The sequence below is a fragment of the Polyodon spathula genome, chromosome 7 (assembly GCF_017654505.1).
Source record: "Polyodon spathula isolate WHYD16114869_AA chromosome 7, ASM1765450v1, whole genome shotgun sequence".
NCBI classification, from domain to species: domain Eukaryota; kingdom Metazoa; phylum Chordata; class Actinopteri; order Acipenseriformes; family Polyodontidae; genus Polyodon; species Polyodon spathula.
This window is the reverse complement of record NC_054540.1, coordinates 23,110,272-23,126,245: the sequence shown is the minus strand read 5'-3', so window position 1 is coordinate 23,126,245 and position 15,974 is coordinate 23,110,272. Positions and strand designations below refer to the sequence as shown.

General features: G+C 42.7%; 2 protein-coding genes across 3 annotated transcripts in view; both read right to left on the bottom strand.

The window, feature by feature from the left end:
• The window catches only part of fam185a (family with sequence similarity 185 member A), a 36,161-nt gene extending 20,825 nt beyond the window's left edge, over positions 1-15,336 (bottom strand). For both annotated transcript variants that reach the window (XM_041254941.1, XM_041254942.1), the window contains exon 1: positions 14,785-15,336. In XM_041254941.1, the coding sequence (XP_041110875.1) occupies positions 14,785-15,217 (433 nt within the window). In that variant the 5' untranslated portion in view covers positions 15,218-15,336. The remainder of the gene's footprint in view (positions 1-14,784) is intronic.
• Positions 1,464-6,246, bottom strand: LOC121318365. The gene has a single exon (XM_041254939.1). It carries the CDS (start codon positions 5,513-5,515, stop codon positions 1,505-1,507), a length of 4,011 nt encoding a protein of 1,336 aa, XP_041110873.1. The 5' UTR covers positions 5,516-6,246; the 3' UTR covers positions 1,464-1,504.
• Positions 15,337-15,974: the final 638 nt, after the last annotated feature.

Genomic DNA, 15,974 nt, shown 5'->3' with positions numbered 1-15,974 from the left:
GTAGATTGGATAGGCGGTTGCATTTGTTTACCAAAGGGTCATGTGTGACAGCATAAATGGGGACGGAGAATCGTAATCTGTTCCTTTGCTTTGCATTTATGAACCGAGAAGGACTGTGAGAGACCCTGTAACCACTGTTTCAATATCGTGAGTGTTTTGTTTCTTTGTTTTTGTGTAGTTCATGATGGCTAGATGGCTAACAAGATTCCGGAGCTGTGGCCGAGGGCCAGCACTAGCCGGAACAACACTGCACTACTGTCACGAAATAAAATGTATCACCCACCACGAGCACTACTGCACACACCCAGGACTGGTGACAGTGTTAGTATTATTAGTGTATTGCTGGGGGATTACACCGTGTAACAAATTTATTTTATTTTTTGTTCCTGGGTAGTAAGTGTTATTTCCTAATTGCTTATGCCTCAAAAGTATAGAAAATGGCTATTATTCCCCACAAACTTTGCTTTTGTGACCAGGACAGTGATATTTCAAAATATCACTATTTCCAATGGGAAAACGGGCAAATGTGTGTCTTTTCGTTCACGTAAAGTCAGAAAAAAACAACATATAAATCCAAATTAACATGTATTTATACTAAAGTAATACAAAAATGACTACAAAAGATTTAGAAGTGTGTAGTTTTTCGAGAGTTATGATTATACTGTAAATACAGTTTTCTAATTGGAAATAGTGATATTTTGAAATATCCCTGTCCTGGTCACAAAAGCAAAGTTTATGGTAAATAATAGCCAGTTGCTATACTTTTGAGGCATAAGCAATTAGGAAATAACACTTACTACCCAGGAACAAAAATTATGTATTCTGTCCTCGCAAAAGAGTCCCCTTCTTAAGCTTAACAGATAGATAAACTCTTTCCAGTAACTGTAGTACTGAACGATGCTTTATTGACACCAGTTTGTAGGTACAGTGTTAGGAACTGAGTAAAACTGAAATAAAATACAGAAAACAACCGTAAGTACGGGTATGCTGAATACTATGCTTAATTCTCACTAATAGCACAGCATGTATTTGTAGGTATGGTATAATATTATCATAAACTCAGAAATATGCTGCCGTATGCAAAATAATTCCCCAAACATGGCAAAATCAATTACATAGAACAGATATCTCCGACCATGCAATTATCAAGAAAATACATAAATCTATCACGCAAACGATCATCCATATAAAATATCATCATGAATTGAAAGGTGAGTATGCTATTATTGATTTTACTTACAGACAATGCTTCTACAAATAATTGCAAGAAGGATGGAGTTCGATGATATCTGCAGCTCCACAGAGCGACTTTCACCGTTGCTAACAAAGATTCTTCTTTACAGGAAATAGGAACTTAAGCAAACAACAGACCTTATCAGTAAACAGCGCCATCTAGTGGCCAAATGGAATTGACTTAAAAAATGAACTCAAACCAACTAAAGGGTCCAGAACACTCCCAGTCTGGTATCTGTAAAGATGCCAACATTAACACTAGAACTTAAAGTTACTTATCAGTCTCTGGAGAGAAGAGTAGGACAGTCTCTGAAACTGGACGCAGAAAGGTCTTGCATGACCCCTGTCTTGCTGTCTTGACTTCAACCTTTCTTACTTTCCCATCTCTGCCAGGAAAGGTCTTCACAACGATGCCCATGGGCCAGTCGTTCCTTTTCACTTGACTGTCTCTCAGCATCACAATGTCTCCCTCCTTAAGGTTGGGTTTCTCTTTCTGCCACTTCCTACGGCTCTGCAGGGTAGGAAGATACTCCTTTCTCCAGCGGTGCCAGAAGGTGTTGGCAAGGCTTTGAACTTGCCTCCACTGCCGGCTGAAGAGGTCTTTCTCGTTGAATTCACCTTGGGGAGGAGGAATTACAGCAACCTTTTGGGTGAGGAGTGTCGCTGGCGTCAAGATGAGGGGGAAGTCTGGATCCGTGGACACAGGAACCAATGGACGAGCATTCACGATGGCTGAGACTTCCGCCATGAAAGTAGTCAGGACTTCGTGAGTAAGCCTGGATGGACCCACCTTCAGCAGCATGGAATCCAGGATACGCCTCGTAATGCCAATCATTCTCTCCCAGCTGCCTCCCATATGAGATGAGTGTGGTGGGTTGAAGACCCAAGTACACCCTTTGTCACCTAGGTACTCTTGGACCTCCTTGTCACTCTGAACGGCCTCCATCTTCAGCTCTCTGCAGGCCCCGATAAAGTTTGTACCACAGTCGGACCTGATTTGTTTGGCTGGTCCTCTGATGGAAAGGAACCGTCGCAGAGCATTTATGAAACTTGAGGAATCCATCGACTCAATGACTTCAATGTGTATGGCCCTGGTGTTCATACATGTGAACAGCACAGCCCAGCGTTTACTGCTTGCTAGTCCACCCCTGGTGCGACGTGCTGTAACCATCCATGGCCCAAATATATCTAACCCAACAAAAGAGAAAGGAGGGTCAGTGCTGAGGCGATCCACAGGTAAGTCAGACATTTTCTGAGTCTTTATCCTCCCACGTAGTCTTTGGCAGATGACACATTGATAGAGTATGCTGCTGACGCGCCGTTTTCCACCGATGACCCACAGACCAGCTGCTCTCAAGGAACCCTCAGTGAAGTGGCGCCCTTGATGGTGGACCTGCTCGTGGTGGTGACGGATGAGTAGAGTCGCGATGTGGCTCCGTCCAAGCAGGATGAGAGGGTTGATTTCATCTTTACCTAGGCTTGCTTGGGACAGACGTCCTCCAATCCTCAGTAAGCCTGAATCATCAATGTAGGGGCACAGACTGAAGAGTGGGCTCTGCTTAGGAATGGCCTTACCTTCTCTGATGCATTCCAATTCCTCTTGAAAGGCGTCGTGTTGCAGACTGCGGATTATGATATTCTTGGCTTGATCCAGGTCTTCGGTGGAGCAGGGTTTTTTGCAGATGTGCCATCCTTTGCAGCTGCTGCCTACCTTGAAGGAGTGAGCAACATGCACAAGCCTTGCTGTTGCATGTGTCAGTGCTTGCCAGCTTAAGAACCTTTCGAAGTGCTTGGGGTCTAACTTGTTGCTGGAGACATTGGTGGCGTGACAAGCAACTTGGGGGCGGATCTCATAGTCAGATCCGGGATCAACCAAGTCGAAAGGTGTGTGAAGGGTTTCTGGCTCTGCTGACCTGAACAAGAAAGCTGGTCCAGTCAACCATGTGCTATGAGTCAGGCTGCCTGCTGGGGCTGATCTTGAGGCATGATCAGCAGGGTTCTGGTCAGTAGGGACGTGCTTCCACTGCTGTGGGCTGGTAGATCTCCTGATACGTTGCACCCTGTTATTCACATATACGTAGAATCGTCTGGCGTCGTTGTGAATGTAACCAAGGACCACTTTACTATCAGAGTAGAATGTGACAACATCGAGTTGGATGTCAATCTCATCGACGATTGCTTCTGCTATTTCCACAGCTAGAACAGCAGCGCACAACTCGAGTCTTGGAACGGTGATCTCAGGACATGGAGCGAGCTTAGCCTTACCAAAGATGAAGCCAACATCTATGTTCCCACTGGCATCAGTTGTCTTCAGGTAAGCTACTGCTGCGATGGCGTTCGTGGAGGCATCACAGAAGACGCACATCTCTTTCTTGTGTGCTTGGCTGAGAGAGGTAGAGGTGTATGTGCGAGAGATCTTGACCTGTTCAAGCTCCTTCAGTGAGTCTCTCCACAGCTTCCATTCCTTGAGGTTCTCTTCTGGGAGAGGGGCATCCCAGTCACAAGCCTCCATGGTGAGCTCTCTGAGTAGAGACCTTCCTCGAATGCTTACCGGGGCGGCAAATCCAAGCGGGTCAAACAGGCTGTTTATCGTCGACAAGACTCCACGTCTAGTGTATGGTTTCTCTGCTGAAGACACCTGAAATGTGAAGACGTCCTCTGCGATGTCCCAGCTCACCCCGAGACTTCTCTGCATGGGAGGGAAGTCGACACTCAGATCCAGGTCCTTCAGCCCCTTAGCTAGGTCGTCTGGAGGAAAGGCTCTCATGACCTCTGCCTTGTTAGAGGCGATCTTGTGCAGGCGTAAGTTGGAGAGGGCCAAAATCTCTTGAGTGTTCTGAAGAAGAGTGATGGCTTCCTTCTCTGTGGGGAGGGATACGAGACCGTCGTCGACGTAAAAGTTCCTCTCGACGAAGTGCCTTGCCTCTGCTCCGTAATCCCTCTCGCCCTCTAAGGCGGCTCTCCTGAGGCCATACATGGCCACTGCTGGGGATGGGCTATTACCGAAAACATGGACCCGCATCCTGTACTCCACAACTTCGTCATCCAAGTCGTTGTTGCGATACCAGAGGAATCGCAGGTAGTTACGATGGTCTTCACGAACAACGAAGCAATGGAACATCTGCTGCACGTCTGCTGTCACAGCCACTGGTTCTTTTCTGAACCGTAGCAGTACCCCAAGCAGGCTGTTGTTCATGTTGGGACCAGTAAGCAGGACATCATTCAGAGATACCCCATGGTGCTGGGCACTGGAGTCGAATACCACTCTTATCTGTCCAGGTTTTTGTGGATGATACACCCCGAAGATCGGAAGATACCAGCACTCTTCTTCTGCTTGTAGGGGTAGAGCGATTTCAGCGTGCCCATTCTCAAAGATTTTGCACATGAACTCAATGAAGTGGTCCTTCATCTCTGGACGTTTCTTGAGCGTGCGTGTGAGTGAGGCGAGGCGATTGCTGGCCTGATCGCGGTTCTTGGGGAGACGTTGCCTTGGGCTACGGAAAGGGAGCGGAGCAACCCAGCTGTTTGATGCATCCTGATGGAACTCTTTCTCCATCATCTTCAGGAAGGCGAGATCCTCCATTGAAGGAGCTGGTTTGTCATCATCCTTAGTGTAGCAGAAGACAGATTTGCCCATGAGGCTTGCCGTGTCGGCTGGCGTGCATCTCTGCTTCAGGGACATGGTGCCAGAACTTCGAGGCTGGTGTGTGTGGCTGAAGTTCTCCTTAACATGGAAGCTGCTGAGACAAGGACTCATGAAGCTGGGGCGTCCGTTCTCCAGAATGTTTGTCTTGAAGGCGTTAACTGGTAAAGGTTTGTGTGCCCCTCCGAGACAGACATCTCCCACTATCACCCAGCCGAGGGCTAGGCGCTGTGCGAAGGGAGTGTGCAGGGGCCCGTTGCGCTGCTCTAGCACCTTGTGCACCTGGATGATGTCTCTCCCTAGAAGTAGCAGTATCTCTGCTTGGGGGTTCAGAGGAGGTATCTTGGTGACTAAGAACTTGAGGTGAGGGTGGTACCTTGCTACATCTGGTGTAGGGATTTCGGCCCTATTGTCTGGGAGCTCGTTGCACTCGATGAGCGTGGGAAGAGGTAAACAGGTCTTTTCATCAGCTGATTCCACAATGAAGCCTCTTGCACGCCGGCCTACAGTCTCCGAGATACCTGAGCACGTCTTGAGGGTGTAGGGTGAGGCATCATTGGCTACGTTGAATATCTTGAAGAAGGCTGACCTAGCCAAAGACTTGTTACTTTGGTCATCCAGAATGGCGTATGTTCTCATCTTCTTCTCAGGATGACCTTCTGGATAAACATTAACAAGACAGATCTTGGAGCAAGACTTCCCCGGGGGACTGTCTCCACAGACCTCAGTACAGGTGGACGTGGCAACTGGAGAGGAGGGAGACTTGTGGAGGAGCTGACGGCATCTTTGTGAGACCAAGGGGCAGGACCGGCGTGAAGAGCTGCAATATGCTTGTCGCTTTCGCACTCAGAGCACTGGATGACAGCTTTACAGTTCTTCGCCTGGTGTGCTGTTGAGGAGACACACCTAAAACATACAGAGTTCTCTCTAAGGTAGGTTTTTCTCTCTTCTAGGGTTTTCTCCCTAAAGCCTCTACACTTTCGCAGGGGGTGCGGCTTTTTGTGGATAGGGTATTGTTTGTTAGGGTCCTCCTTCTTGGATTCATCTTTCTGGATGGCGTTGTCCAATTCTGTCTTGTGCACTGTGATAGGGGCTCTCGCTGTTCTCGTTGAGAATTTCTCTCCTTTAGGCGGCGCTGCGCTGGAAGTGGATGTGATGAAGTTTGGGTCGTTCCTCATTTTTGCTTCTGCATGAATTAAACCAGAGAAGAACGAGAAGGGTGGGAAGCTAACACCATGCACCTGTTTGTATCTGGTCCCCTGTGACATCCACTTCTCCTGCATGCTGAAGGGGAGCTTCTCCAGAATAGGCTTGATGCCTCTTGCAGTGTCCAGGTAGGACAGGCCGGGTAAGTAACCTTCAGCTTTGGCTGCCTCCAACTAAAGGAGAAGGTCACCCAGCTCTCTCAGACGTTGGGGGTCTTTATTGGAGATCTTCGGGAAGCGTTCAAGCTTGTTGAAGAGGGCTGTCTCCATAGCTTCAGCAGACCCATAGCACTCCTCTAGCCGTTGCCAGACCACACTGAGGGCTGCAGCAGGATGATTGACATGGACAGACCTCATTCTTCTCACCTGCTCAGCTGATTCTGGCCCAAGCCACTTGATTAGTAGGTCGAGTTCCTCACTGGGCTTTAGGTCGAGGCCTTCAACGGCGTTGGAGAATGTTGACTTCCAAGCCCAGTAGTTCTCTGGCTTGTCGTTGAACTTGGTGAGTCCAGCTGTGAGGAGGTCGCGGCGTGCTAGGAACTTCGCCAGATCTGCAACATTGGCACGATCAGAATGGGTCCCACTGGACTCATGACGTTCTACACCAGGTGGCTGGCCGTCATCACCTGCGTAGCACCTGGGAGACTGTGAGGTGTGGAGCCTGTAGGTGGGGTTAGGCACGTTCACCACATGCTCTCTGAGAAGATGAGTCGTTGGGTGTCTTGAGGTGGCTGGCACTCCAGTATGAGTGGGGGCGCGAGAGAGAGGATGTAGTAGTGGCTGCAGGTGATCAACTGGGGGAGGCGATTCAACCTTGACGTCTGGCTGTGAGACTTCCTTGTATGCTGACGGCTGATGGTAGTTCACATAGGCTTGCTGGTCTTGTACATACTTCTCAGCCCTCTTGAGAGAATGGTAGGTTGAGCCTTGTTTGTTGTCGTCAACCCCAGACAGCTGTGGCACATCAGCTGCATCCATCGCTGTCTCAAATACATTAGCCTCAGCTAAGGCGGCCTCCGCCTCTTCCTCCTGCTGAAGAGCCTCTAATGTGGCTTCCAGGCGGGTCTCCTCCACTTTAAGCTGGGCCTTCTTCACTTTCACTTCTATTTCTCTCTGTGTATATGATGCTCTTGCTAGTGCTGCTTCAGCCTTGGTGCGAGCTTCTAATGCAGCCAAGCTTGCTGCAGATTTGCTGGAGCATCTTGATGACTTAGATGAACGTGAGCACTCTGACCTGGTTGCAAGGCTCATATGTTCTGAAGCTGACATCTTGCATTGGATGTGTACAGAGGAGTAGAGAAGACTGGATATCTTGTCCACCGGAGGTTGCAATTACCGTTGAGAATGTCTTTTTACTATTCTGCCCTCGCAAAAGAGTCCCCTTCTTAAGCTTAACAGATAGATAAACTCTTTCCAGTAACTGTAGTATTGAACGATGCTTTATTGACACCAGTTTGTAGGTACAGTGTTAGGAACTGAGTAAAACTGAAATAAAATACAGAAAACAACCGTAAGTACGGGTATACTGAATACTATGCTTAATTCTCACTAATAGCACAGCATGTATTTTTAGGTATGGTATAATATTATCATAAACTCAGAAATATGCTGCCATATGCAAAATAATTCCCCAAACATGGCAAAATCAATTACATAGAACAGATATCTCCGACCATGCAACTATCAAGAAAATACGTAAATCTATCACGCAAACGATCATCCATATAAAATATCATCATGAATTGAAAGGTGAGTATGTTATTATTGATTTTACTTACAGACAATGCTTCTACAAATAATTGCAAGAAGAATGGAGTTCGATGATATCTGCAGCTCCACAGAGCGACTTTCACCGTTGCTAACAAGGATTCTTCTTTACAGGAAATAGGAACTTAAGCAAACAACAGACCTTATCAGTAAACAGTGCCATCTAGTGGCCAAATGGAATTGACTTAAAAAATGAACTCAAACCAACTAAAGGGTCCAGAACATTGTGTTACATAGTTTTATTGTTTATTGGTCGCCAAACCTGGAGAAAAATAAAGTGCACTTTCCAAACTGGATTTCCAAAAATGCTCTGCTGATTAATTACTGCACTGCATCACTCCTGCATCTGTTACCACTCAGCCACTTTGTCACTGGCACACAAACAAGTGGCACTCTAGCACATAGATAACAACACAACCATCACCACAGAGGTTACAAACAGGCTCGAAACTTGGCTATGGCAGGATATGGGTGGAGGAGACTTTGAAGATCTTGCAAGTCTGCAAACAAGCATGTTCATGAACAAATCAAGTCTTAAAAGTGCCTGCCACCAACTGAGGATGCTTTCATCAATCACATGGAATGAGCTGCTCTTGCCCTGACTGTAATGAAGTCTCCTCACATCCCTGAACATAAACTATACTGCAGGACTATGGATGAGCAATTGAGGAGACTGGATCCCTAATGCCCACATTCTTGACAAAAAGCCCATGGCCTGACAACTTGGATACTGTTAACTGCAAGTGCAAGAAAAATTGCCTGAGGAATTGTCCAAGCCAAAAGTGATTGGTGTCCTGCTACACTGGGTGCCGATGTCAAGGAAACTCTAAAAACTACAAACACTTTGCATCACAAGATCAGGATTCTGCATAAGATGATGATGCTGATAATCTTGACCCAACACCCAACATGAAATTGGACATTTTGATTTTATACAAAGTGCTGGTATTGTTGTTGTGCTTGTGGCCGCACCACTCATGCTTTCTAGCATAGCCAAGTTCAGCTGCTCCTTCATGGTTAGAGACAGAGGCTCACTCTCCGTCAGGCCGATGTGTGTGCGTCACTCACTCACTGCAGACAGATGATGCATAAGATGATGATGCTGATAATCTTGACCCAACACCCAATATGAAATTGGACATTTTGATTTTAAACAAAGTGCTGGTATTGTTGTTGTGCTTGTGGCCGCACCGCTCATGCTTTCTAGCATAGCCAAGTTCAGCTGCTCCTTCATGGTTAGAGACAGATTCTTCACTGCAGACAGATTCTGCATAAGATGATGATGCTGATAATCTTGACCCAACACCCAATATGAAATTGGACATTTTGATTTTATACAAAGTGCTGGTATTGTTGTTGTGCTTGTGGCCGCACCACTCATGCTTTCTAGCATAGCCAAGTTCAGCTGCTCCTTCATGGTTAGAGACAGAGGCTCACTCTCCGTCAGGCCGATGTGTGTGCGTCACTCACTCACTGCAGACAGATGATGCATAAGATGATGATGCTGATAATCTTGACCCAACACCCAATATGAAATTGGACATTTTGATTTTAAACAAAGTGCTGGTATTGTTGTTGTGCTTGTGGCCGCACCGCTCATGCTTTCTAGCATAGCCAAGTTCAGCTGCTCCTTCATGGTTAGAGACAGAGGCTCACTCTCCGTCAGGCCGATGTGTGTGCGTCACTCACTCACTGCAGACAGCCAGCAGTCAGCCCGCTCTGCTCAGCATTTGACCACAACCCTGAAATCCCGGTATTTCATGTTTTCAATCCTAGGATTTCGGGACTACAAAACTGTCCGGGATCTCTGGATTCAAGTTCCCAGGATCCCGGGATTGGATTGATCTTATTTCTTTAACCCGAACAAGTGTTTACTGACGGGATAGGAACTGTGCAGGAAACTTTATAGTAACAGAGTAAGTTAAGAGCGTTGTGCTAGAATTACAAATACTGTATCGACCAAGCTACGATGCCTTCCGATGTTTGGAAATTATTTTCTAAAGTAAGACAGCAAGAAAGAAAAGTACAGAAAGTAATGTTTGGGATAGTCAGATAACACAACTAAATTGCGTGACCATTTAATGAGATGCAGAGGTCACAGTAGTCTTTAAAAATGTGCATTTGTAAAATAGCTTACCATCTAAAAATCTGAGTTTTCAACCATAACATCTGTGTTTTTACAAATTACATCAACAAAGTTATATTATTTTGTAGTGTAACCATTTGAGATTAACGAAGTTGTCATGCAAAACAGTCACAGTACAAATAATGGTAATAGAATTAGACAAAGACAAGCTTACAATTAAACATTTTCTTTTGAAAATCCCGACGTAACAACCAGTGTTGTAGAACATGTACCAATGTCTCTGCCGGTAGCTGTCAACATCATAACTGTTTACAGTTTTGCTGTTTAAATGCTCTTTAAATGTTCCTTTTAGCACTCAAGTCCAAAATGACTCGTGCTCCTTCCAAATCAAAGTCTTAATAATTCTCAGGTGTTTCCATTGAAAGTGTCATGTTTTAGATGATCCTCACGTAAACAAGAGCATTCTGTTCTGACAGCTAAAACCCTGTTCTGCTGCTACATAAGATACAGGTATCATAATTGCAAATGCTGCAAGTTTTGCAAAAGCAGGAAAGATGTTGGAATAGCTCTCAATCAAAACCCTGCAGACCTCATCCATGGTCTTAAAACCATGATTTCTGAGCATGTGTTTTACATGTCCAAATTCTTGACTGAGAGTCAATAGGTAAGATGCTCTGATATAAATTAGTGAGTCGACTCGCTGACTTGGATGCAGGGAGCAGTGGAACCATTTTTACATGTTGCATTGCTTAAAACCACTCCGTAATACAAACAAATTTATTGGATAGGGATGAAAAATTAATGTTTTGCATTTTATTAAAATGTCCTGCGTATATAATGCAGAATTCTTTGCCAGCATGACCAGCACCCTAACCACAAAATTGACTCTTGACTGCCTAGGTAAAAATAGAACCTTGCTAAAATATTTAATGCTGTTATATAGTTGTCCAATCAGGGTTCCACTGTCTCCCCTGAAGAGGCAGTCCCCACGGTGGGGGGTGGGGGGGGGGGGTATAAATCATGGGAACCGGGACACGGCCATATGTATGTATGTAACATAATATATATAATATATATATATATATAATATATAGATATATATATATATATATATATAATATATATACACAGAGAGAGAGAGAGAGAGAGAGAGATGCAAATGTAAAGCTTCTTGAACCACAACATATTCTCACATAATTCTAAGCAATGTTGTAAAAATACATACTTTCTATGCAGGACTGATTTTAACGGTGGGACATGGGAGCAAAGAAGATCACAAAAACAGCGCAAAAGCCAGTGACACTCAGAAAACCATCACTTCAATAACATCTTTCATTGCCAAAGGAAAAACAGAGATCAGGAAAATTACATATGCAGAGACCTGTTGAGACTAGTTCAGCAAATCTGTAATCGACGTGTTCCCAGACTCACAAATTGCAAAGTATTCTGCAGGAAGGTCTAAAAGTCACACAAATAGTGAAAGTTACATTTCTGTTACAATTTCGGCATCAACACTGCTTTGGAAATTCAGATTGATTGATAACGTGTTCATATACAGCAATAGTGTGTTCATTTAAAAAAACTGACAATGAAATGTTACCGACAGTCACTGTTTTTCCAAAACATGCCCTGTCCTACGAGAACTTTTTAAACCAAGCAACAAACACTCTCTATAGTAGCGGTTCTCAAACTTCGCAGTACGGCAACCCCCTTCTACCAACAGAAATTACTTTGCGATCCCATTGCCCCGTGTTACTGCAGAATAGTTAGCATAGAGAAGTAAAACATGCTTTACAAGGCAATATCAACAAAACTAATACAGCAATTACTTATTTTTACAGGCAACAGTATATAAAAAAAATTTAAAATAAAATGACGTTACTTAGCTAATGGAAGGGGTGAGCTTGCATGGATGAACACAAATGCTTCAATTTGGGACATGATACGAAGTTTACAAAAACAATGATTACAGTGGTAAGTAGATTTTATTTCATAAAACAAAATGATTATCTATAATAGGAATAGTGCGCAATGTAACAAAGTGTGTGACTGCTAACTGTGTTAAGACTCCAACATTGATACATCAATCTGTGGGATCAGTAATATCTTACCATATTTATCTCCTGTGTGTTCTGAACTTACATATGCTTACAAATAAGGCTTTATTTGGTACTGGGTCTACACACCATAGGTGCACATTGCTTAGGTTTACGCTGCACGTTGCCTGTTGGTAATTTTGTTATTGTATGATTTATAAAAGAAATATAGGAAATAATCCGAGAAATGGCACCCTTGTGAAGAGGTACATGACTCTTCAAATATAGGACATTATATTTTTAGCATTGATTGAACTTTTAGCCAAGGATGGTTCTTGTTTAGCTTCAAAGGTAGGTAGTGGAAATGCAAAATACATCCACAAAGAAATATAGAATGATCTTACTGAAGCTACAGCATCTGTAATGATTGAAGAAATTGCTGATAAAGTCAGGCGAGCAGAGTTAGTTTGCTGTTTTGACTGATGAGAGTAGATACTGTGATAATTATATATATATATATATATATATATACACACACACACACATATATATATATATATATGGCATATATATATCAAATATATATATATATATATATATATATATATATATATATATATATATATATATATATATATTATATATAGATATATATGTGTATGCTTTGCAGTTGAACAACTAAATGTCACAAAAAAAAAAAAAAAAAAAAAAAAAAGGCTGTTCTTTGAGCATGAAGATCTCAGTTCAGACTGCGTACTATCAACAGGCTCCACAGCCTTGAATGTGACCAGGCAACTGTGGTAGCACAGTACTATGATGGGGCTTCTGTATTGTCAGTCAGGTTTAATGGAGTATAGGCCAGGCTGACCCAGGTTTATCCTCATATGCATTACATTCATTGCCAGGCACAACCTTGCTTAGTTGACGCGGTGAGTGATGTCAAAGTGGCTAGAGATTTACTTTTTTTTTTTTTTTTTTTGTATGAGCGCTTGTATGTGTTTATTAGCCAGCCTTCAGTTCATGAAACACTTGCGACATTGCAACAGACAAAATGTAAGAGTTAGAGAACTTCCACGCATTCCAAAGGAAAGGTTTCAATATTTGGCAGTGTTAGGAGAAAACTGTAGAAGGGGAAACCCTGCACATGTAAATAGTGTCCACAGTAGTTTCCGCTTATAGGACTAACTCCTACGAGAACACTTCTGCTTAGGGTACAACCTTGTGGTGAAACAGAATTTCCCCATTGTAAATGCTCCACATAAAGAAACAGGAACTTTGCTTAAAAGAACATATTTTTGGCACCGATAGTGATTTGTTGCAAATCAAATCAAAACCAATATAGTACTGTTTTGTAACCTGATAACCCACCATCAAAGTCAAATTCAAATGCTATCTTTTAGTTATTCTGCTCATTTCATATGTTGATGCACGTGAATTGTGACATAGGCTAAGCAATAAATACATTTGTATTTATTGATTCATATCGTGATTAGCCTTTGCATTTTGTGTCCGGTGGTCAAGTCTGTCTTAAAGAACACTTCAGCTAAGAGAACACTTCCCTTGCTTCCCGAGGGGTGTTCTCTTAGACAGAGAATACTATATTTTGTATTTAAGTTTGGCAGGAATGTGGTTAATTCCATCCCTGTCAAATGCACATGTGGAATGTGGCTGGGTCTTGATTGGATAATTGACAATCAGCCACATGCTATATAAAGGAAGTCAAGGCCTTTGTTTGGTGGTGTTTATGGTGAGAAGCCAGTAAATGAGTGCTCAGCCTGGGATTGGATTGGATTGGATTGGATTAGATTAGTGTAGTCCTTGTTGTGTTTTTTTTTTTTGTTTAACTTTATTTTAGCTCTTGTGCCATGTTTGTTTATTGTTCTGTTTGCTCCCATTTGGGAATAATAAATGTGTGCTTTCACTGCAGCTTCTCTGTCTCCAGTCTCCCTTTGTCACGATAACATCTTTGGCCACAGCGCTACCCTGCTACATTAACATTGGCATTTCCAGTAACAAGTGTAAACGATTAATACTCCTTTTCTGTATTAAAGAAATCCAGCAACAAAGGCTGTCAATTCAAGCCTAAGCCTGTTTTCTTGTTATTGAAAAAGAGCAGGTAAAAGACCATAACCAAGATCTGATTCAGCAGTGCTTTGCAGTGATGGCCCCAAGGTGAATGATGTTGTTCGAACCAGTTTTTCTCTATGGAAACTGTTTATTTAACTATCCTAGGATTGTGTAAATCCTTAGTACTCAAAGACTTCTTACTGTAACCGTTCCTTAAGTTTTTGGCAGTAGTAGTGGGCATTTGCAGCAGTATGATAAATGTTATTACAACTGATATATGTGTGTGTGTGTGTGTGTGTGTGTGTATATATTTAATTCCCAAGACATAATGATGTTGTAGCTGGGATGTTCAATAAAAGTTTATACGAAATTTTGCACAGTGAAACATATTATACGTGTTAATCACAACAATTTTTTTGTTAATTTAATTATGGTTTAAGAAAATAAGTAACTTTTAAAACAAGTGCTGTCTTTTTATTTCTCGTTTGTACCTTGTGTGGCATAATTTAGCATGTGTTGATTTGATGAAAACGATTTCTCATCTAAAACAAGAACACAGCACAATATACAGGATACGCCACATTAGCAATGTATTACTGTATTACGGCTCGGACAATGACGTCACAGATAACAACTGTTTCAAAGGCAAAAAAAAAATCTGGTTTGTGAAACCTTATTAACCCTTACTACACTGCTAGCTACAATCTTTGTAAAGCAGTGCAACAACATTAAACATTGGTTACTCACCGCATTTTATTGGAGCCATTACCTCTACAGACACGTTGCTGTTCACTTTTTCTGAAAGGATCACAAGTTCCTTGCTTTTCTCGTCATACTTCACATGGAAATTGTCTAGCTTTAGCCCTTGGTCAGCACTGGTGCCATTAACTGTTACAAAAGCTCTGTCAGCCTTTGGGAATATGTGGGGATCCAGGGGTCGCACCGACACATTGCAGGGTAGTTGCACTTTCACAAACGTGAAAGGGTTAACTATCAGAGTCCATTGCTTCAGGGGCTTGTTTAACTCGCGGAAACAACGTGTTGTTGACAGCCCCCTGAAAGACTGCAAAGGCAACGCGTAAGGAAAGCAATTTGTTGTTTTACAACCCGTTAAGGCTTTCCAGCACACCATTTCCACGCAGAGTCCCCGGTAAAGGCTCTTGGTCACAGCAACGATCATGTTTGTTTGTTTGTTTGTTTGTTTTTTATTTAAAGAAAAAATTCAACAAAATTCTGAAGCTCTTTCGAGTTGTTTGTAAGCTTCGCTTACACCGCATTATACAAACGAGTACTGTAGCCCTTCCGAGACATGCGGAGTGTTGATCTCTGGGAGTTGGAGTTTCACATGTCATAAACACGCTGACATCCAACGTATTATAAGTTGTAAAATATATCACAACATGAAATGTTGACGCAGTTATTAAATACTATTTCCATGTTTTAATCCACAGTCAAGAAAACAAATTCCAACTTGGGGCTAGCTTTTAAAAAAAAAAAGGACAAATAGCGAGTGTCACAGATAAGGACTACATTAACCACACTGCAACATATGATGCGCCCGTTTAGCCAATAGCAACTTTAAAACACGGTCAACAGAAGTCTGAATGTGACGGAGACGGGATATGATAGGGTGTTGTGAGATTTCATGAATATTTGTAATACAGTTGTTTGTAAAAAAAAAAAAAAAAAAAATGATAATAACATAGAAGTAGGTTGAAAAATATATTAAACGTATGGAACAAATACAAAATTGTTTGACAGCTTTTATGAATGGGGAATTTAGCCATTAAATATATAATCTAAAAAAACAAAAAACAAACAAAAAATCTAACTTAGTTTAATGTGAAACCGATCAGGACACAACCAAATTAACAAATTTATACCTTCCCAAACTAATCTAGTACAGTTCCTGAACATATTTCAGTATATTTACATGA